Source organism: Medicago sativa, chromosome 3, assembly GCF_051527215.1.
Source record: "Medicago sativa cultivar Bolivia chromosome 3, Bolivia_mono, whole genome shotgun sequence".
Lineage (NCBI taxonomy): Eukaryota > Viridiplantae > Streptophyta > Magnoliopsida > Fabales > Fabaceae > Medicago > Medicago sativa.
The window spans coordinates 88,049,605-88,072,150 of record NC_140751.1 but is presented as its reverse complement, the minus strand read 5'-3'; the positions used below and the strand labels follow the sequence as shown (position 1 = coordinate 88,072,150).

General features: G+C 32.1%; 4 protein-coding genes across 4 annotated transcripts; 1 reads left to right on the top strand and 3 right to left on the bottom strand.

Moving 5' to 3' along the window:
• The first annotated feature begins 1,875 nt into the window (after positions 1–1,875).
• Positions 1,876–4,599, top strand: LOC146941531 (Nucleic acid-binding, OB-fold-like protein). Its single transcript, XM_085755344.1, has 5 exons — positions 1,876–2,050; positions 2,214–2,424; positions 3,702–3,828; positions 3,983–4,105; positions 4,252–4,599. Exons 2-5 carry the CDS (start codon positions 2,235–2,237, stop codon positions 4,454–4,456), a joined length of 645 nt encoding a protein of 214 aa, XP_085611470.1. The 5' UTR covers positions 1,876–2,050; positions 2,214–2,234; the 3' UTR covers positions 4,457–4,599.
• Positions 4,600–4,752: 153 nt separating this feature from the next.
• Positions 4,753–8,882, bottom strand: LOC146941530 (uncharacterized). The gene is made up of 3 exons (XM_085755342.1): positions 8,642–8,882; positions 8,024–8,281; positions 4,753–7,569 (listed from the first exon to the last, which is right to left on the bottom strand). The coding sequence occupies exons 2-3, from the start codon at positions 8,142–8,144 to the stop codon at positions 5,078–5,080; spliced, it is 2,613 nt and encodes an 870-aa protein (XP_085611468.1). The 5' UTR covers positions 8,145–8,281; positions 8,642–8,882; the 3' UTR covers positions 4,753–5,077.
• Positions 8,883–11,405: 2,523 nt separating this feature from the next.
• LOC146941529 (uncharacterized) lies at positions 11,406–13,436 on the bottom strand. Its single transcript, XM_085755340.1, has one exon. It carries the CDS (start codon positions 13,236–13,238, stop codon positions 11,580–11,582), a length of 1,659 nt encoding a protein of 552 aa, XP_085611466.1. The 5' UTR covers positions 13,239–13,436; the 3' UTR covers positions 11,406–11,579.
• A 6,660-nt stretch (positions 13,437–20,096) lies between these two features.
• LOC146941528 (uncharacterized) lies at positions 20,097–22,188 on the bottom strand. Its single transcript, XM_085755341.1, has 2 exons — positions 20,872–22,188; positions 20,097–20,539 (listed from the first exon to the last, which is right to left on the bottom strand). The coding sequence occupies exons 1-2, from the start codon at positions 22,186–22,188 to the stop codon at positions 20,183–20,185; spliced, it is 1,674 nt and encodes a 557-aa protein (XP_085611467.1). The 3' UTR covers positions 20,097–20,182.
• Positions 22,189–22,546: the final 358 nt, after the last annotated feature.

Here is a 22,546-nt window from a genome sequence, read left to right as displayed (position 1 = left end):
TGCAAGAGCATTAGTTGAGTCCCATCCGATCTTGGAACACTCTAGAGCTAGTATCAAATATATGAGCCCTTTGGGTTGTACTATTTAGTAGGGAAAGACACCCATAATTGCTCTTCCTTTTCTAAACGCTTTGACATGCCCCCTTCCCAAACCTTACCATTCATGTCCCAGCCATCTTTTGTATGTTTGCGTCAGCTTCCAGTTCTCTCTCCAACTCCCACGTCCCAAATCCATCATTCCTTGCTTGTTGTACTAAACACATACATAATTTTGCGGCCACCTCGAGGGCCAAATTTCTCCCGTGGTTTTCACGTGAATTAACTAAGGCTGTGGCTATGCTCAAACCTAGCTCCTCCATTGGCTGCGTGTATTAACATAGACAAGAACACTACATTTTTTCTTCTTCTGTTTTTTATTTTGATTGACTTCATTTTGAATCTGAATGTCTAGGATTCAATCTCTAGAGGTGTTTTTTGTTGAAGCATTATTCAATGTCGGATTTTATCAGTTTTGACAGCTTTGGAACATAAACTAGTAGGCACATCAGAAGTCTATATTCGAACAAAGCTGAGCAAATTTGAGAACGGAAACGCAAAGACTTTTGTAAGTTCCAGACCTGTGTCATAATCTAGCTTCTTGCTTTTGAAAGTTCCTTTCTAGTTTGAGAACGGAAATGCAGAGACTTTGTAATACAAGGTAGTATTTTTCTTCTATAAAACAAGGTGTTTTTTTAATAATACAAAAAAAGTTGGTAAGTTTTATAATACAAAAAAAAAGTTAATATTTTTTTATTTCAAATTTCTCAGTTTATGAAAAAAATTCTGAGTTTGCGATAGTGGTATACGTTTGAGTTTCAAAGATCTACGATGGACCAACAACAAATTCATGGTGACTGACAATGGTGGTTTGTCGACTCGATGGTACAACGACCAACGATAGGTTGCATAGCAATATATAAAAGTACTTATTTTAGTTTTTAACCAATTAAAAGTTTTTATTTGTTTTATTGTAAACAAAATTCATTTTTAAATTTGCACTTCAATTTTTTAATTAATTTTGTGAAAGGAGTTAATATTCATTCATTAAAATTTATTAATGAATGAATCAAATTAAGAGAATAATATTTATGCAGTGACATTATAATAATTTTCACATTCAATCAAATCGTGGCAAATAAATATTTTAGCAACTAACCTAAAAAGACTGTATTATGAAATGATTTGATTGAATATATGTATATATATGTCAAAAATTACACCCTTTATGCAGATTAAATTCTTAAATCAAATAGATGATAGATGGGTTATGATTTTATTTTTATTTAAAAATTGTAGAATTTCACATTTACGCAAGTGTGAGTAGAAAGTTCAACTATTGTGCTGGAGTTCGGCCGAGAGGTAAATAAAATCTGACTATAAATATTCTTTTCAATCAATATAAATTTTAATGGAATTATGGATTTTTCTTTTTGTTATATGATACTGATATGAAATTTTCACAACTGTTTACAAGTGACTAATTTCTATCAAGAAACTTGTGTGCACATAAGATGGGTTCTCCATGCCAAAACAAAATTTTTCATACGAATGGGTCAATGGTCGAACACTTAACCACATACTTAAAAGATTTATGTTTCTTATAACTTTAACCAATCCATTGCTGGTCTAAGCAATCAATTGTTGTTCTAAGTGTTATTTTGATTGATAAAAAGTGTTATTATTTTTAATTTGATGGATAAAAAAAGTGTTACTTTGATTTTTTATTAGAAAAAAATTTTATTTTATATTTTAGTCCCCAAACATTAATTTGTTTTTTTTTTTTTTTTGTTGAGGGACCCTAAAATTAAAATAAGAAAGTAATGGGCTTTTGAAACCCAATTTCAACGTCATCTCTAACCTAGAGAAAGAGAGAGCTGTGCAAAGCTTGAAGCAGCGCCGTGAAACTAAAATTGATCATTAATCGTATAAAAGCCGTACCTACCATAGTTACTGCTTTTCGTTTAGCTATCTCCCGCAGCATTACCCCTAACACGGCCGACTTACTTCAACAGGTATTCCTCTCATCATCTCACTCTAACTTGTTCAAATCCCAATTTCAGTCAGATTCAATTCAATTTGGTGAACCTTATAGAGCAATTCTGTTAACAGTATTTTCTGTACTTTTTTCTTCCCTGCAAAATGTTAGTTTATGTTGATGCCATTTGTAATTTGTAGGGTTTTTTGATTGTGATAACCATGGGAGGAGGAAGGAAGAATTTGAAAAGGGCAACAGAGGAAAAACATGTTACTCTTCAACATGGACAATGCATCATGCGTGTCGTCTCTCTTCGTGGTTCCAATCTCATTGAGATTATGGATGCACGCGGTGAAAAATCACTTGCTATATTTCCTGCTAAGTTTCAGAAAAGCATGTGGATTAAACGAGGTTTCTCCTATTTAACTTAATGATTTTCTGTTTTCATCCATGATTTTACTCAGCTCTTGACATTGATCAAACATTTTTTTACCATATGCTCAATCATATTCATAGTGTCTCACTTTTATTATTTGGGGGAAAAAAAGAATTTCTAATTTAATTATGATTTTGTGGTTATGGAGTTATCTAAAAGCCGACACTCCACAAACCAATTTTGTCAAACAATCCATTGATCTCAAATTTGAAATTTTGTTTGGACTCTCCGCTTGTTCACTAGAGATACAAATCTAACTTACAAGCATAAGGGGGGTGTATTGAATTGGGATTTTGAAGGATTTTAAAAGACTTTTTGGTCATAAAAAAATCTTGAGGTATTCAATCAAGATTTTAAAGGATTAGAAATAATTCCGGTGGTATTCAATTAGGATTTTCAAGAATTTTTAAAGAGTCCAACAAAATCTCGCGTATTAAATCAATTTCTCAACTTAAAAATTATCCCTTGGTATTCAAAAATGTATAGAATTCAATGGATTACTTGATATAATAGATTTTGTGAGACTTTTTAGTTAAAATTTTTAAAACTAACAATCTCATACAAAGACATGAGATTTCTTGAGACTCTTCTTTTCCATTATTATATGATATGTTCTTTCTTTTCTCCCACTTCACAACATACGTTACTGTTGAGTGTTGATATCCTCATTTCACTTTTTTGTTTTTCTTGGAGAGTCATTATGTTTTGGGTTCTTTTCTTTTTTCTCCGGATTCTAATTTTGTGGTTTTCGTCGTTGTTTATTTTCTCTGTCGTCGTCTTTCACATTATTATTTTTTTACTCATGAATACGATGACGTTACTGCATTGTTTATTTTTTTTTTTTGTCCAGTTCTTCCTAAGACTTTTTGTATTGATTTTATTTTTATTATGTAAATCTTTGATTTTTTATTATCTTAGTCATCCACTCTTGTAATTTTGAATTTTTTTTCTAAAATTTGATAGAGTCATTTCAAATCTTAGGAATTCTCATAAAGTACTTTCAAATCTTTAAAAGTCTTTGAGTTAAAATCCCTCAAAATCTTAAAAGTCTTTTATAAAAATCTTGAAAGTTGATACATTCCTATAATTCATGACTTTTTTTGCCAAAATAGTCTTTTAAAATCTCAATCCAATACACCCTCCTAAGAGTTTGATTGAAATACTGTGTATTGGGTTTGTAAACTATTTTATTCTTAGTATGACTTTACTTCATTGATAAACCAACACAAGCTGTTTTTTTCTCAATCTGTAGGGAACTTTGTTGTAGTTGATGAAAGTGGGAAGAAAGAGGCTCTTGAATCAGGAAGCAAGGTTGGATGTATTGTTGTTCAAGTTCTTGTCTATGAACAAGTCCGAGCATTACAAAAATCTCCAGAATGGTGTGTTGTTAACAACTTTGATTCACATAGTTTTTCTTCACATACTTTCTTCATATTCTCTATCATTCAAACTTGGATGTTGTATGGTGGCATATACTGGTATCCCCAAGATATCAAATTCTCATATCTTTTTAATCATGTTTTATGTATATAGGCCTGAAATATTTAAACATGATTTAAAAGTAACCGAGCAACAAGAGACTGAGACGGACATAAGGGATGATGATGAACTACCTGCAATGGAAGACAATACAAACAAGATACAACCTTTTGAGCCGTATGTTGATGCAGATTTAGATAGTTTTACATCACATGCTTTGTTCATATTCTCTATATCAATCAAACCTGGATGTTATATGGTAGCATATAGTGGCATCCACAAGTTATCAAATTCTCATATTTTTAATCATGTTTTATGTATAGGCCTGAAATATTTAAACATGATTCAAATGAAAGAGCCACCGCGCAACAAGAGAATGAGACGGACACAAGTGATGATGATGGACTACCGCCATTGGAAGCCAATACAAACAGGATACAACCTTTTGAGCTGTATGAAGATTTAGGATCCAATTCAGATAATGATGATTATTTTGTTGGCTCCCATAGTTCAACCAACACTATGTAAAGAATGCTCTTACTTTGTATCCATGTGATGATTCTCCTGAGTATTTAAATGTTTGAACTCTACTTAGAATCGAATTTGAATTGTCAAATTATAGAACACAATAATTTATTTGAGTAATTCTGTAAGTTTGTTGTTTGGGTAAATCAATGAGAACCACTGACAAGAAACTTAATTTTTACAGACAAAAAAGTTATTGTTGCCTATGGGTATTATAAAAAAAAAATGCATTTAGAACGGATGAAAGGACATTTCATTTAACTTAAATGAATAATATAAGACTTGTCTAAATACTTCCCTGAAAAAAAAAAAAAATACCCGCGTTATATACACAACAAAGAATAATTTTACAACAATAATCTTAATTTCCGTACATTACATGTGCACAAAACCTATTCCAGAACCTGGTATATACATACATAAAATGAAAAAATGTTGCTACTGCTTATGAATACACCTATTCCCTGTTTCAAGATGGAAAATACTGCATCAAAATTGATTAACTCCCTTGTTCTCTATCTTTTCAGATTTATTTTGGATTACCAAACATTTCAGTTCTAAAGTGAATAACGATTCTTTCTTTACTTCGACAATTTTCTGAATTGAGAATGAGCTCCTTTGCCTTCAACAAGATGCCCCTCTTATCACTTTACTTGGTGTAGAATAACCCATGAGTTTATGAAGAGTACCTTTTTGTGGAGGCTTTACCTCCTTTTCTGCTGACAATTTCCTGGTTTCAGACATACTGGAGGAAAATCCAGTTGATTCATCTGTATCCGTTGGAGCCGCGATTGCATTAAAATATCTTGAAGCAACAATATTTGCCTTGAATGTTGAGCTAGGAGAGACATTTGGGTTAACATATTTACCACCATTCAAGGGATGAATTTGTTGTGTAAGAGAAAGAAGGTCTACTTCTGAAGAGAAGCTTCGAGAGACAGAAAGCCCATAATCATCATAATATGAAATGGGTTTTGCAGGTGAATACTGGTAATAGTTGACATGAGATACTGATGGTATATTGCTGCCACTAACCACCTCGCTTCTACGGTGAAGCTCACGAGATGGAAGACCTATAGTATTCGATGAGAAAGGTACTACATGACTTCCATTCTTCAATGAAAACTTGAGTACCTCTGAACATTTACCACATTTCAGCTTGTGACATACTCTTTTATAAAGGAGAAAATCTGCAGGTAGCTGAAGCAGGTTTGAACATTTATGACAAGTGACAAAAGGAGCTCCACCTGCCACTGGCTTGTGATGTCGCTTAGCCAAGTTATGTTTGTCCCTTAAGTATTTCCTCACCACAGTAGCCCTATGCCTCTGAAAATCAGAATCTGTTTCACTGAAGCATTGTGGACTTGAAGAGCAACAATTTTGCACTGGATAGGACCTGTATAAATCTTCATGTTGGAAATGAACACGTGGAGAAGAATCTGCTAAGACACGGGAACAACAATGGTAACAAGAATGATCTACATGGTGTGCACAACTTGTTGCTTCAGCTGAATAAGGTATCCGCGAGTACTTATGCCTTTGGCGGGACGCAATTCCATGATTACATCTTCCGATACATCTAGAGTGATCAAGAGCATGAGAAAACCTTCCCTCATGAAGGTCATGGCTATGGTATTGGTATGCAGAACTACGGATCCCCTTGTAAGATACACCAGCAGAAACTCTTCCATTTGTTTCCTCACTCATACAGCGAGTCTTGTTGAGTTGATCCTGCAACTTCAAAACCATTCTCATCAGTTTCATTTTTTCCTGGTCAGTGTCCTCACGCGAGTCGTGTGAAAGAAAGCTTGAGCCCTCATCATGCACTCCATTTGATGGCCTGCCACTTTCATAGCCTGATCTGTAAGGCATTCTCGATGGAAACTTGTGATCTCTTTTTGTTTCTATCCAACGTGAATTACCATGTTGTGTATTGTCCAACACTTTGTTTTTATTCACTGTGCTGTCTTTCATGACATGGTTTTTTTCATGTGGCATATGTGACTGATGTTGTGTTCCAAGATCCCCATACGAGGAGCTATTAGCAAGGCCTTTACCTTTTCTGGTCATTCCTTCAGCAACGGTGTAAGCATTCATCAAAGAACCTGTGATATATGAGCTTCTTGTGGTTGAGGATTTAGACAGTTTTTCTTTTCCAAGAACACCATTAAACTTTGAACTATGATCTCTTAATTCTGTGGTATCTAATGTATCCACAATCTCATTGCTTGCATTTTTTGCTGTAGTACCTTCTGTTGTGTCCACTTCAGATTTGGTATCCTCTATAGCTGATTGGTCATTGTTAGGATCTTCTATATTTAAATCCTCTCCTTCTCCCTCTTGTGGCCACTTTCCATTATTTAATTTTTCTCCTGCTATATTGTTTCCAGTAATTTCCCCTTCAAGGTTCGTACCAACTGGAGCTGATTTATCACTATTGGCATCTTCATCAATTCCAGAATTAAAATCCTCTAGTGGCAAATTGCCATTATTCAAGTCTTCTACTCCTTCTAAATCATTTCCAATAATTTCCACTTCAGGATTTGCACCTTCTGTAACTGGCTTCTCTTTATTGGTATCTTCTTCATGTGATCCAGAAATCAACACCGCATCTGCTCCCTCTAGCGACAAGTTTCCAAAATTAGTTTCAGTGATTTCCATTTCAGGTCTGTCCCCTATCAGAGCTGATTTGTCATAATTGCCATCTTCATCAGATGAACAAATTAAGTCCTCTTTTGGTCTTTGTAATGAAAAGTCTCCATTATTACTTATCTCCTCAATCTCACAGTGAGTGATGTTATTTGGACCACCTTTGTTGGACACTCTATGCCTTCTGAGTGACAATTTAGGTATATCCAACTCACTTTCCAGTTCTTCTTCATCTGTGAACTTGAATGGTACTAGCTGACCGCCATTGTACTCACCATTTCCATCTAAATAACACTCTCTTGAAGAAGCAGTTGCTTTAGCCTTCAAACTATCTTTCCGAGGAAGAACCTGACGTTTTCTATCAATATGCTGTTTACCTGCAAAAACAAGATCCGATGCTTTTCCAGGAGCTGCATTGATTTCTTGCATACTGGAATCTGAGTTCACAACCAAACTTTGTTTCTTAGCTGTATGAAAAGAAAAGAATGAAAAGATATCAGTGATTCAGAACAGAAAGAGGTAGATATACAGAATGCAATTAATATCATTATTTGAAACCGGATATTCATAGAAATTCTCATGTAAATGTTTTTTTAAAGAAATTCTCATGTAAATGTTGTTGGACAACATGGTTAAAAATAATGTTCTATTTGCTGTATACAGTTGACAGAAGAAATTTATATCAATCAAATAGGAAGAAAGAATGAAACTATAACAGAATACATGACATTGGTTGGAAAATTTCACAATTGATATTGAAGTTTATATTGTAAACCAATGTCAAACTATTACAAGAGTTCATTAAGTAAGACAAACATAAACTTCACATCAGATTTTTTATTTTATTTTTTCTGCATAATTTTGAAACAGAGTAAAATTGAAGAGTACAATGGTATACAAAAATAAAATTAGATTTTTCACCTTGAAGGTCAGTGCCACATCCACCACACTTGTACACAGAATATCCTTGAGGCTCTGGAAGAAGTTGCCGGCATTTAGGACATTTAACTATCCGAATTTTGGTAACCACCTTACCAGACATATTCCTTCAAATATATATTTAATCAACTATAGTCCAAATGTAGAGTCTTGGCCCCAAATTTTGCAAGTTATAGATGTCAAAGTCAAATATCAAATTCAGAAAACAAAGCTCTCCAAATATACTTTCAGTTTCACTGTCTGCATATAAAAAGATCAATAAGAATTAGTATAAGACAACTACTAAGTTAATTATGCAAAGAGGAGAAGCAGCATGATGTTCAAAACAAGTGAAAATTGTACAAATAAAATAATTTATAAAAGATATCATATCATAATATAATATTTATACTCTTATCATGTTCAAATAAAAGGTAAACTAGCTATATACTGGAAAAAGACAAGCAGTAAAATGACAAACAAAATTAAAAGGTGAAACTTACATTATAGTAACAAGAAAGTTTAATCTCACATGCAAACACACAGCACAAACAATCATAGCAGTCACATATAACTCAAATATTTTAAATAGTAGTATATATATGCCGAATTTATTTATACCTTGGTTGGATCGGATTGGTAGTTGAAGGTGTGCAAAATCTCATGAAATGGTTGAATTTAATTGAAGATCATAAAAGTGGAGAGGAAAGAATAAAGAATGAAAAGGGTCTTAGAACTTAGAAGGGTGTTATGTTATAATGAAGAGAGGGAGGGAAAATAGAGGAAATGGTAGGAACATGTTGGGAAAATGAAGAGGAAAGAAACTTTTCTTTGGCGCAAAGAAAAAGACCAAATTAATAATAACTAGAATATGAAAGACATATCAATAAAGTCTTGTATGAAAATGTTGTAGTTGTTCCTGCGTGGAAGTGAAACAGTAGCAACAACAAAAGAGTCTTCTATTTCGTGTGTACTGTACATAGTCAACTCGTTTGTTTCTCTTCTAACACGCGTGACTGTGTTTGTGTTTTGTGAAAAAGAAAGTCAGCGCCAAGAATTATGGGTCCTATATATCTCGTCTTCTTTGAATTGGTCAATCACGTAGCTGTTATATTTTTGAGCAATGATATTCTAACAACCAAAAATCAACAACTTTTGTGACAACCACCAATTTTCAAAGGAAAAGTAGATAGTGACACGAAAACCAAAGCAATAGAGAGAGTAAGTAAAAAGATAATGTGAGTATGAGAGATAAAGTTGTCACATAGGTTGTCACAAAATGGTTGTTAGAATATCATTTCTCTATATTTTTTGGACAAATATTTTTCTTTCTAGATCTTACAAATATACGAACATGTCAAACTTGTTTTTTCTATATTTGTTTGAAACTTGAAAAAACAAAGAAGTAAGTTAGAAACATTTTATTAAACTTTGTCAAAAGAAATAACTATTTATTAAAATAAATTATGTGAGGGTTACATTATTCAACCCCAAATCATCCGGTGGCATATACCAAGTAAAAGAAAACGCGATTATTATGCATTTGAATTGTTCAACTTGAACCATCTGCAACGGAGTATAAAAGTAAAAAAAATACGGTATTGATGGCCTAGTCTTTCAAAACAAAGGCCAAGTGATATAAAAGTGGCAAACACAGAAGAGTCAACCTCAAATTAGCTAGATGGGCAATGAGAGCGTTGTTATAGAGTTGATATTAGCATTGAAGTATACAGTCATTTCATTAAAAAAAACAATTTTCGTGTGTTTTATTAAGTATCAGTGATCCTTCCAAAAAAAAAAAAAAAAATTAAGTATGAGTGATAAATGTTTCTCCCATATTTTTTTTATATTATTGATAAGTGAAATGTATTTATTAGAATTTAATTTTATGAATAATCTTTATAAACTATATTAAAATAATTGTCATTTTTCACCAAATTGCCTAAAAAACTCATGTAAATGTAATTTTATTGCATGAAATAGATCCAAGGTGAGATAAAAACATGTGCACATCACAAAACTTATTTATAGTAAATGTAAATTAAATATACGCTTGTTTGTTGCATATTAAAAAAGTGGCTATGTCATTCAATAATTTTAAAATTTTTTTTTTAAAGAATTTCTAAAAATTAAGAATCTATTTTGTGTTTGTTTATTGATATAAAAATTGTGATTTCTTTTTGTTGAAAAATTGCAACAAACGAATACAAAACTCTGTAAATGATTTTGTCATTTAATAATTTATAGATTATTTTTTAGAGACTTATAAAAAATCAGAATATATTTGATGTTTGTATATCGTAGTAAAAATCATTTAAAAAAATAAAAATTTAGTTTTTTTTGGGAATAACTATATAAAAGAGATTTTTCCCCTAAAAAAGGATTCTTTTGTGACAAAATTATCTCAATAACATTTATTTTCTATCTCTAAAAGGGTTTTTTCTACAAAAATTACAAAGCAATTATTGTTGTGGGGAAAAGACACAAAATGGTAAAAAAAATGCTAAGATGTCAAATGATTAGAATAGAACATATTGTGTTTTTGCTGGTAATTAACTTTCAAAATTAGAGAAAGATTAATGGTAGATTGTGTTGACCTACTTGAGTTCGATTCCTAGAACAATTTGATCAGACTTACTTATCTTTTCTTTGAACTCCGGATTACCAGGATTCTTTTTCCTTGAGAACAGGAGGTTAACACGGAAAAAAGATTGTGTTGATCACATAATCTCTGACATACTAATCTTAACACATTGTCTAAACATTGTTAAAATTTAAATGAGTATAATTAGTTGATCACATATATTTCTTGTTTGATGGTGCAGAGTATGTTGTTAACGTTTTTCATTAGTATTGGTCAAAAAAACATTTCTCATTAATAAAATAGTGTATAGACACATTTCTCATTAACGATATATTACCGAACAATTTCAAGGGTCAAAATTTGGGATGACAAACAAATAACTCAACCAAAAACAGGTAGAAACATGGGCCAGAATTTGGGATGAGAAACAAGTAACTCAGCCAAAAACAGGTTACAAACATACTAGAGTATAAATATATTTGCATCACAAGTGTCTATATAAGCAATTAATTTCATTTTCTTGGAAAAGAACAGAAAGCGTTGTAAATACTGAGTAGCACATGCAAGCTACCACCATTATGTAAAAAACGAAATGAATAAATAATTTTGATAATTATAATTATAACTGTTAAGAATTGAAACAAAATTTATATTGCCATGGATGACGTTCTCCATACACTGTAAGGGGGAATATATACATATAAATAACGATCCAATTATTAAAACTAACTACTTTTAAGATTATGATTATGATGTAGTGTGAATATTGTGTTCTAGTCATTTTTTCAGAAATCAAGACTATACGAAAATGAACATAAAACTTCAATAACTTCAATTGTCAATGTTTGGCCTATTTCAATCAATAAGAAAGACATCTATTTAGGTGCATAATAGCAGAAATGAATAAGAAACCAGTATGAAAAACTAAAAAACCAAAGACTATAAAAAAAAAAACAGACACAACTCAATGTAACCTTAAAAGACCGCCACTAACGCCTGTAAATCATTACATGCTTGAAGAAGTTCATGATATTGACTCTTATAGTGCTCAAGCGAACAACTTAGTTGTCTAATTGCCTCCCTCTTCTCCTCAGCCGCATCTGAAATCACACCATTCTGTCTAGCCACCTCCTTTTCAAGTTCTTCCACTCTCAGTTTCAATTTATCAACTTCATTCACTGCAGATTCATATTCGACCACCAGCGTCCTCAATGATGCATTTGTCTCGTGAATATATTCCCTCTTCTTTAATATTTTAGCATCGCGGGAGCATATCTTTGCCTTAAGGTTATCAATCTTGGCATCCAAATCATCTCTTTCAATCGTTACCATGCCCAATTTCCTATTCACATCTTCTATAGTATGCATTTTTTGACCAAGTTCTTCCTTCAAAGAATTAACTTCATCTTGCAAAATCATTTGTTGAGTAGCATGCAATTCTTCTTGTTTCAATTTTTCAGCTTCATATTGTCTTAGTTTGTTTTCCAATTCCTTGTTTCTAGACTCACAATCCTCCAATTTAGAGGTCAATTGTATTTTCATGTTTGACAAACTTGCAATATTAAAATTCAGCTTACCTTTCTCAGAAGAGAACTTAGCTTGCAAATTAAGCATTTCAGACATCAATTTTTGCTCCTCTTTTTTATGCATTCTAACCAACTCTCCTAATGAGTGCATCCCTTTTTTCCTTGAATCTAACTCCAATTCTAATTTAGCAATATTTCTTTGTGCCGCTTCAAGCTGACTTTGCAATTGACGAGTATCATGTGACTTACTCTTAAGTTCCTCTGTTAAAAATTCAATTTCATCTTCTGATATCTTGAGCTTTTCATTAGCTACCTCACACTGTTTCACCAAATCAGTAATTTTGCAGACATTAACAGTTTGTTTTTGCAACTCCTCCTCTTTCAAATTCAATGCTTCCTGCACATTAACAAGCTGATACTCACTTCTCTCAAATTGACTCTTCAAATTGAAAATCTCTTCTTTTAAAAGCTCCTTTTGTTTATTCAACTCCTTCTCTTTCAGGTTCAATTCTTTGATCACATTATCCAGCTGATTCTCACTCTTCTCAATTTGAATCTTCAACTTGAAAATCTCCTCTTCCGAAAGCTCTTTCTGTTTATGCAATTCTTTCTCTTTCAGCTTCAATTCCTCACATAAATCATCAAGCCGACCCTCGCTACTCTCAACTTGAACCTTCAACTTTATATTCTCTTCTTCCGAGAGTTGAAGCTTTAAATTGGTAACCCTTAGCTCTTCCTCCTTTTCCATGAACTTTTTGAGCAAATTATCATAACTTCTATTGTCTATCTCCCACGATAAATCATCTGTGTTTTCCACCCCAACAAACTGATTTTGTTCTTCCATATTAACATAGTTCTCTTCTAGGTTGATATCTTCAAAGGATCCGTCAGACTTGATTACAGATGGTGTATCATTTTCAGGTTCAGAATCCCAGGATGATAAAGGTGATTCAGAATCCTGCTTCATAGAAGCCACTGAGGTATTATCACCATCAAAACTAACATTGAGAGGTTGGAGATTAGACTTCAGCAACATCAGATTTTGATACGGAGTCATCGATGCACTCTCCTCGCCACAACTTACATCAAAATTGCTAGAGTCCTCCATTAGTGATTCTGAGAATAAACTCAATGATTAGAACTCTACAATGAAAAGAAGTATGGACAAGTATAGAAATAATGTTGAAAACATGCCTACAAAATATACAACGTTAGATGTTTTATCTGGTTGCTAAGAGTTTATTTTTCTTTTATTAATACTGGCTTAAAATTTAGGAATTTATGTTGCTGTGATTTGCATGTCACTTTCTAAAAGGGTAAATCTTTTTTCTTTTACTTCTCCTCTTAAATTAACAAATGATTGGGTACAATCTATCTTGGTTGTTGCCTAATGCCTAATGCTGTTACTTTGAGACAATGGAGTGTGTTTCTCAAGGTGTCAAATTGGATTCTCTTTAGTGTTGATTTTGTTAGGTTAAGTTCATACAAAGTTGGAGCGAGCCCCACGAATGGACGGTGATATTGTACCTCTTAAATTAGTCGGTCATTAAATAAGATACCGAGGTTTCAAAAAATTAAATAAATGATAAGGTACAAGTTTTCACTTTTGTTTACTTCTCGTAAATCAACAAATAAAGAGTTTATTTCTAAATATTCTAATTTTTTGTTTAGTTCATCATGTTTAGTACATTATAGAATTCTCTTTGCAAAATTTAATTTTTTTTAACAAGGGTAAATTAAATATGAATTTTTGTGTTTTTGAAGCTTAAAAATTCATATTGAATTGTTTTGTTCAAAATTTCTATTTGTATACGAGAGTGATTCTTATAATATAATAAACATTCATACAAAAATTCATTAAAAATCAAAAGGATAGACTTGTTACAACCTAACTTATATGCAGAAACCAAAAACCAAAAGTGTGGACATAAAACGGACTAAAAGACGAAGAAATCTTTTGTATGAATGTTACTCCTAATCTTGACTTTTGATTCTAATATTAATTAATGCATATGATTAATTAAGCCTATTGTGATATTTTTATACACCTGCAACACTCATGATTCGCAAATCAACTTTGGTAGAAAAAATCCCATACCGGATACCTTCAAATCATCACTCCGGAAAGAACAAATCGATACAGGTGAACAAACAATTTTTTTCTGGAAGTAATTTATAGGGTTAATAGTGTTTTACACCCTTGTAATATAGGTCATTTCCGGTTTTACCCACTGTAAAATAGTTTTTTTTGGATTTCATCCTTGTAATTTATCCTTGTAATTTGAAGATTTTTGGTTTTGGACAGTACAAAATCGAAGATATGGTAGGGGGTAAACCAAAATTTGCTCAAATTAACAGGGGTAAACCAATTTTTTTTCAAATTACAAGGGGGGGTAAACCTAAATTTGCTTAAATTATAGGGGTTGAAATTTTTCATGAAGGTCCAAAACCAAAAAATCTTCAAATTTCAAGGATGAAATTCAAAAAAAATATTTTACAGGGAGAAAACTGGAAATCACCTATATTAAAGGGGGTAAAGCACTATTGACCCTAATTTATATATTATAAACTTCCATCATCTAAAAGTTAAAAATTGATGTGTCTAAATAGGAGTGCCACAACCACACGAAGCAGAGGCTATGGGACTAAAGGAGGCGATAAAATGGCTTGGAAGTATGGGTCTATCTAAGGTGTCTATCGAACTTGATTGCAAGCAAGTGGTTGACGGCATAGCTAGGGGACTCAACACCAATTCCATGTTTGACGCTATTCTTGATATTTGCAAAGCTTCACTTAGAATCTACCAAAACTTTAAATAAGTTTTATTAGGAGACAAGCAAATAGTGTTGCCCATCTACTAGCAAGGGCGTCATTATCTTATGTTAATACCCATGTTCATGATCATATGCCATCTTGTATTGAGACTGTTATCATTAATGAAATGAGTTAAGTTTGTTTTTGTCAAAAAAAAAAAAAAAAATAGGGATATAACCTAAACTATAAATCGCGATTGCAATTTAAAAGCAACTTAGTTAACCATCATCACCTTTGCTTTTACTTATTATTATTATTCATCCTATGATATGATTTAAGTCTAAAATAGAATCATAAAATTAACGATCTAAACTAGTTATCATCGTGACACAAACAAATTGAATACTCACATTCAAAATCCTATAGTTTCAAACGTAATGATAAAAATTACCTGGTTGAATAAACATCGCTAGTATTATAACGATTATAACAGTTCAAGCAATATTAATACTTAATTAAACATCCGCAAAACAAAACAAATTAAAAAAGAGAAGGTGAAGAAATCGTACGATAGTAGTGTTCACTGACCTCAAAGAATGATTAAAGAAGTGAAGATCACACTAAGTTACACGTTTCACTGAAGGCGCATCTGACAAAGGTTTTTTATAAAGACAATAAATAGGAAAAAAAACTACTACTATTGTTATCTATTGTTTCAGAAAAACAAAGTTTGTTGTTATGTTTATCTCCTTTTTTTCTCAACAAACATTTTGTTACCTTTTATCTCCCTTTTTTTCTCAACAAACATTAATTTTCCTCAAAAAATTAATTTTCCTGTATTTTCTACTTTATCTTCTCCTCTTTTTCCTTCGAGAACATCTTTCTCCTTTTTTTAGTAACAAAATTAATAATTATGTAGTGTTGATTTTGTGCAGTTAATTGAACTAGGTTTTTTTTGGCTGGGATTGGCTAGTATTTGCGAGACTTAACTGTTTTTTTTTTCTTTTATAGATGCAAAATTTGATTCTTGTCTATCAAAAAATGTAAATCTTAAATTTGATATATGTAATATGTTATTTTTGAGGGAATATGTTCATTATTTTGGAAGTCTTCTGCCCTAGTTAGTTTTTCTATTTTTTGGACTGAACCGTAGTTTGTTTAAAACTCATTTCATATGAACATATTTAAATTTTATCTGTCCGTTTTTTTACCGTGGTGAAACGTATACATTATAAGCGATTTTTTTATTTATTTATGAAATTTTGATGAAAACTATATGCATATTTCTGACAAACTATTGTTAACTTTTACCAATAATATAACAAAATTAATTTTATCCTTTTCAATTTTTATTAAAGAATTCCAATATTCTTCTATAACATCAACAATATAACATTCTTAAAAGCAATTTTGTTCAAAGGTATAAATAAATGGAATAATGAAAAATTCAGCTGAAAAAAGGCACACATTCCATTTATATATACTTGCGTTCATGCAGGCACCGTGGCCGTCTATCCGTTTTTCTATTGTGCTAACGCGTGTAAATTGTAAGCAATGTTTTTTTTTTTATAAAATTTTGTTTTTAATTAAAATTATATGTTTAAATGTTTGTGACTTTTAAACAGTAACAAACTATGCTTATCTTTTACCAACAATATAAAAATATAATTAAAATTCTTATATTTAAGGGTATACTTGAAATAATAAAAAATCCAACAAAAGAAATCATGTATTCCCTTTAGTGCTGACTGGACGGGGTTGAGACTCTCTTGGTTGCAATCAAGAGAGTCGGGACTAACCTGACGATGAATGAACCAACACTATCCAAGATAGTGCTGAAGGAGAACAAACACAGCTTGAATCCCAATAAATACAGCCAAACAAACACACCAGCTCTTGTCTGGTTTGATGTGTATGAAGTTGTTATGGCAACCAAATATATATAATGGGATTGCGAGCCGAGTAAATATATATATATATATATATTTTTTTATGGTGGCCGAGGTTTGAACCCAGAACCTTGCATATTTCATGCATTGTCCATACCAAATGAGCTAAGCTCACGAGGGCCGAGTACATACATTCCTAATATATAACGAGGATGCAAAGGTATGTGTGAATCATGAATAACATTGCTGATTATCTAAGGTATCCAAAAAGAGTGCATAAGAAGAAGAAGAAGAATTATTCAGTCAACACTCTTGTTATTACTAATTAAAGAAGATAATTAATCCTTGAATTCCCATCTATTGGAACAATGATAAGAACCATACAAATAACAATCAATGTGAATGCATACATAGCTCTACTTTTTCAACAAATATAATAACCTTCACCTAATACAACACCCCTGAAAAGAAAAACTGATCTTCTAAATTATTCTATCTTACTAACTGGTTTTCTCCCAATCTCCATTTGTAAAATGCAAACATGGACATTCCTTATCGCCTGTTGACCGATCATTAACATTCAAACCTTAGCAGCTCCCTGTAAAGGCATTTTGAATCATATTCATCTTCCGTAATCATACTTGTAAGTTATTATTAAGTTACAAAATCTATCTATGATGTGAATTTTCAAATAATGTTTGGTACATTTATCCAAATATTGAAAAATTCATGTTAATTTCATTCCTTAAGTTTATTGCAAGATAAATAATGTTTGACGAACCAACAGACTTGCAAAAAAGAGACCTGATATATTTATATCAAGGAGCTTGCGCTGTAAGGAAATTAACAGTCATAAAGCCCTAAGATTATTCATGAATGAAGGATACAAAAGTAACCATCAAGGTATAGTCCACTGCTTTGTTATGGAAGACCTCAATTTTATAAGAAGTTGCATTTAATAGTAATGGTGACAAGCAGTTCCCGCCATCATCCACCGAGGGACTCACCGTTGACCCTTGTAGAGTAAAGTGATCATGCTCACCTTCATTAAGAAACAATGCAAAAATGTGATAAGATAAATCATAAGGACAAATATATAATAATTTTCATTTGTGACAAGAGTGCACTTCAATGTATATAATATGGTGAAAATGCATAGAGTAATGTATATATATTTCTTCTTAAGTTCATATGGATTTAATACCAGAATTTGGTAATACTAAATGTAAAAAGGGATTGGTAATTACATGAAAAGGAACACAGTATATTATTTCAATTGCCATTGTTTGATGGTAGCAGGTCTGAAATTTTTGCATTAATGTCAGCATTACAGTGTTTTTCCATGCAATTAATACTTCAGAGCTGCAGTGAGGGGAAAAAGAAAATTGTGAATAACAACTTAAAAGCAAGATCTCCCTTCAAAGCATACAGATTACTTGGATAAATTACAATGTTTTCTTCTCATCATCTCATTTCACAATGAATCTTGCAGAACCTCCTGAGATGAGAACTGTAAACAGCAAGACATATAAGTAAAAAATAAGTATTCTTAATGATCACTATTTTTTCCAAAAAATTTACTCTCAGCCATTAGTTGCAAAACTTACAAATCAGAGGAAATATGATGTGAAATAGAAGAGAATCTATTCTTTTTCTATGTTGTTTATTTAAATTATCTTGGCCCTTATTATACTATATTCTCAGGGTACGATACATTGACCTGCTAGTTCTTTTCATGGAGCACAAACAAGAGAAACTATATGACACATGAAAGAAGAATCTCTCCGAAATTAGCTATAGAGATCAAGATCTCACATGGACATAATGTACTCTGATTATCGTCATAGGTGTAGTGCTTAATTTCAATAAGGCATTTCCATTTGTTTTTCTGATGTCTGGAAATCTTGAAGAGCTGTTTGCAGCATCTTCAACTTTCTAAGTCCCTGAATTTCAAGATGTGCATTTCAAAATGTAAACAGACAAATTTCCTCAGACTCTGATAAACTTGGAGTACAAATAAATGAAAAAAATTTAAGTTCATTCAAACATAACATAAACCATCTCTAGAAATGAAGCATATTTCAGTAAATTGCACAAAATTCGCCTTGAGTTTGTTGAGTTAGCATTTTTTATTCAACCATAAATCCTCTAAAGATATGACAACCCATGCATGAAGCAAATTTTAAGGAAGACTTTAACTGTGCAACTGCTTACACCAAACAATTAAACAACAGATCTCAGCTAGAACTCAAAGATAAAAACAAACCACACATACACAATACAAACCTTCGTATGTTCCTGTAATGTTTCATTGTGAAAATGGACCTACGTTACGTCACTCTCGACCTTTCTTGCAAATAGCCTCTGAGAGAAGCAATATCAATAACATGCAAACTAATGAGTTCTGCTTCAGACAGATTTTGCCTCAAACCTAACAATTAAAATGACTCAATTCAAATAACTGTTAATCATAAGCCAATGTTTTGAAAAGTTAAATATCAGTAAATATAAAAGATAATGCCTTACAGTCAAATGATAGTCCTTAGAGGTACTAACGACAAAACAATAGCAAATTAAAGCCATGGATTACATGTATTATGTATACATTAAGCGAAATGCTAATTACAGCGAAAAACATGCTCACGATATTATCACGAGTGTTCAATTGATATTGTAGCAAATTATCTTATTTATATCCATTGACCCCTGTATTCCACCAAAGCAAAATCTAATGGTTGCCATGTATTCGCTATACATTCGTGATACTGTTTGTCTCGCTACAAATAGCTACCCTCATACATTAAAATAGCCAAAGTTGGACACGTGATTTATGGAATTTGATAGAATTTACCATCTCCAAAATACTTGAAGGGTTAATCATGGAAGATAAAATAGCATATAAATCATTCCAAATATAAATAAAGTATTTCAACAAACAGTTCAGTAAATAGTACATTTATGCTGCTTTATGCACTTTCTTTCTGGATATACAACAACACAACGCACAAGTACTATAAATTTGTTGAAGGGTTGTCTATTTCTCAAACATGTAGAAAACTATTTATTAATGTTTCACAGAAGAAAAAATCGATAAGAAAATGAGTTGAATATGAATTTTTACGTTTCGACGCTTAATAATTCATACTTAATTCATGTTTTGTTAAACAATTATAATTCTTTTGGAGAGATTTTTATAATATTCTAAGCATTCCCGCAAAAACTCATAGAGATAAAAGTTGAAGAAAATTTTAGCAGAATTAAAATGAAAAGTTGGAATACGTATAGAGATAAAAAAAACACATTTTATTTTACCATACGATGAATGTTATAAGTAAACCAAATCATATGATTTGGCTACACTCTGTTAATGATTCCAAAATCATTAAAAAAAAAAACAAATAAAAATAAATCATAAATCAAAATTAATTAGTTCCAGCATGGCATCAACAATGTCCCCATTGTTAGTCTTGAGAGCTTTGACAGCCTTGCTTCTTGACACTCCTGCCTGTATCATTACCATCTCAATATTTTGGGCCTTCATGCCAGTTTCATCAACCTCTTCTTCCTCTTCAGGTTGTGCTCCATCAGCTCCAGCACCTTGTTCTTGTTTTGCCATTATAGATCCCATATGTGGCGTTCTGAATTCTTGAGCAGCTTGCGTTTGCAACTGAGAGTTCAAGTCCTCTTTTTTTGCCTCCTCAAACATAATGTAGGTATCAGAATTTGAACTCTTGATGACATCAAGTTTTGAGATGAAAAACATAATCTAACAATGTATAAAATAATTTGGTTAGAAGCCTCCCATCCACCATAAATCACAGGAAGTAAACATACATACACATATATAATTATAAATAGCAGTAACTAGTTAATCTTGTCAATTGCAACTCGCAGAAAATAACGGTTTGATCAAATTCAACTATTCTACAACAAGATTATAGCGCCACAATAACCGCTATTTAATAACACTTTATAATAAATGGCGTACTGCGAAACACAAGTGATTAGTTCAAATTCTACTACACTATATGATCTACTATTTTTTTTTTGTTGAAGAAATATAGTTCTACTATTTGACAACGCTAATAAACAACTCACAGTTTTTGTTCTCTTGATCACCTGCTCTTTCAATGATGCTTTAAGATTGCGAATGTATGTCTTTGTATTTGTAATTTGATCGTCGCAAGAGCATATCTCAACCTTAAGCTTATCAATCTTGACATCGGCTTCATCTCTTTCAATCATTACCATGTCCAATTCCCTGTTCGCATCTTCTATATCATGTATTCTTTGACCAAGTTCCTTCAAAGAACTGATTTCATCTTGCAGAACCATTTGTTGAGTAGCATGCATCTCTTCTTGTTTCAATTTTTCAGCTTCATATTTACGTAATTTGTTTTCTAATTCCTTGTTTATAGACTCACAATACTCTAGTTTAGAGGTCAACTGTATTTTCATTTTTGACAAACTTGCAATATCAAAATTCAGTTCATCTTTCTCCAAAGAGAACTTAGCTTGCAAATCAAGCATTTCCGAGTTCAATTTTTGCACATCTTGCTTATGGTTAGTTTCATTATTCTCATACACTGTAACCAAATCTCGTAGCATTTGGTTCTTCTTTCTCTCTGAAACCAGCTCCAATTCTGATTTAACCATATTTTCCAGTGCCACTTTAAGCTGACCTTGCAATTTATGAGTCTCATGTGACTTACTCCACAGTTCCTTTCTTAAAGATTCAATTTCAACTTTTGATATCTTGAGCTTTTTGCTGGCTACCTCAAGTTGTTTTACCAAACTTGTAATGTTGGAGACATACTCTGGAATATACTCTGGAATATGAGTACTCAATTTAGCACTTCGTTTTTGCAACTCCTCATCTTTCAAATTAAATTCTTCTAAAAGCTCTTTTTGTTTCCTCAACTCTTTCTTTTTTAGATTCAATTCTTCGCTCACATTATCTAGTTGACCCTCACCATTCCCAACCTGAACCTTCAACTTTATATTCTCTTCTACTGAAAGACGAAGCTTTGAATTGGCAACCCTTAGCTCTTCCTCCGTTTCAATAATTTTTTTGATCAAATTATCATAACTTCTATTGTCCATCTCCCACAATAAACCATGATCTGTGTTTTCCACCCCAACAAACTCGTTTTGTTCTTCTATATCAACATAGTTCTCTTCCAGGTTGATATCAATTTCAGGTTCGAAATCCCAAGACGATAAAGGTGTTTCACAACCCACCTTTGTAGAAGCCACCGAGCTACTAGTATCATCGTCAGGGCTAAGAGACAAATCAATATTGAGAGGTCGAAGGCCTGATTTAAGTAACATCTTCTTCCAATATGGAGTGTAATATTGAGTTACCGATACACTCTCTCCTCCATCACCTACATCTGAATTGCTAGGGCCTTCCATCTGAGAATACATTCAATGGTTAGAATTTTTCAATGATAAGAACAATGCGTTAGAAAAAAAATAAAAACCATAAAAAAGGTACAATTTTTCTATTCCATAATAAAAGGTCATGAACATATAGATATAATGACATGAAATGTAAATTTGGATTGCAATTTTGAAATGTAAATTTGTTTTCCTAGGGTATAAAACAAATCTAAATTGTACCCTAAACAAAAATAGTAAAGTATCACCATGAAAGAAAATCAATTTAAAAACTGAGATACATAATGAAATTTTAAAATTCCACTGGTTGAATAAGTAACATTAACTAACACGTAAAATTGACTACATGACTTTCTTAATAACAGTTCAAGTT

Bases quoted from the DNA above. Each gene is read 5' to 3' on its own strand.
- LOC146941530 (XM_085755342.1), bottom strand. From the start codon at position 8,144: ATGTCTGGTAAGGTGGTTACCAAAATTCGGATAGTTAAATGTCCTAAA. The intron at 7,570-8,023 runs GTGAAAAATCTA...CTTTTCATACAG, and splicing joins ATGTGGCACTGACCTTCAAG to CTAAGAAACAAAGTTTGGTT.
- LOC146941528 (XM_085755341.1), bottom strand. From the start codon at position 22,188: ATGGAAGGCCCTAGCAATTCAGATGTAGGTGATGGAGGAGAGAGTGTA. The intron at 20,540-20,871 runs GTGAGTTGTTTA...ATACATTGTTAG, and splicing joins TGATCAAGAGAACAAAAACT to ATTATGTTTTTCATCTCAAA.
- LOC146941531 (XM_085755344.1), top strand. From the start codon at position 2,235: ATGGGAGGAGGAAGGAAGAATTTGAAAAGGGCAACAGAGGAAAAACAT. The intron at 2,425-3,701 runs GTTTCTCCTATT...CTCAATCTGTAG, and splicing joins AAGCATGTGGATTAAACGAG to GGAACTTTGTTGTAGTTGAT. The intron at 4,106-4,251 runs GTATGTTGATGC...TTTTATGTATAG, and splicing joins AAGATACAACCTTTTGAGCC to GCCTGAAATATTTAAACATG.
- LOC146941529 (XM_085755340.1), bottom strand. From the start codon at position 13,238: ATGGAGGACTCTAGCAATTTTGATGTAAGTTGTGGCGAGGAGAGTGCA.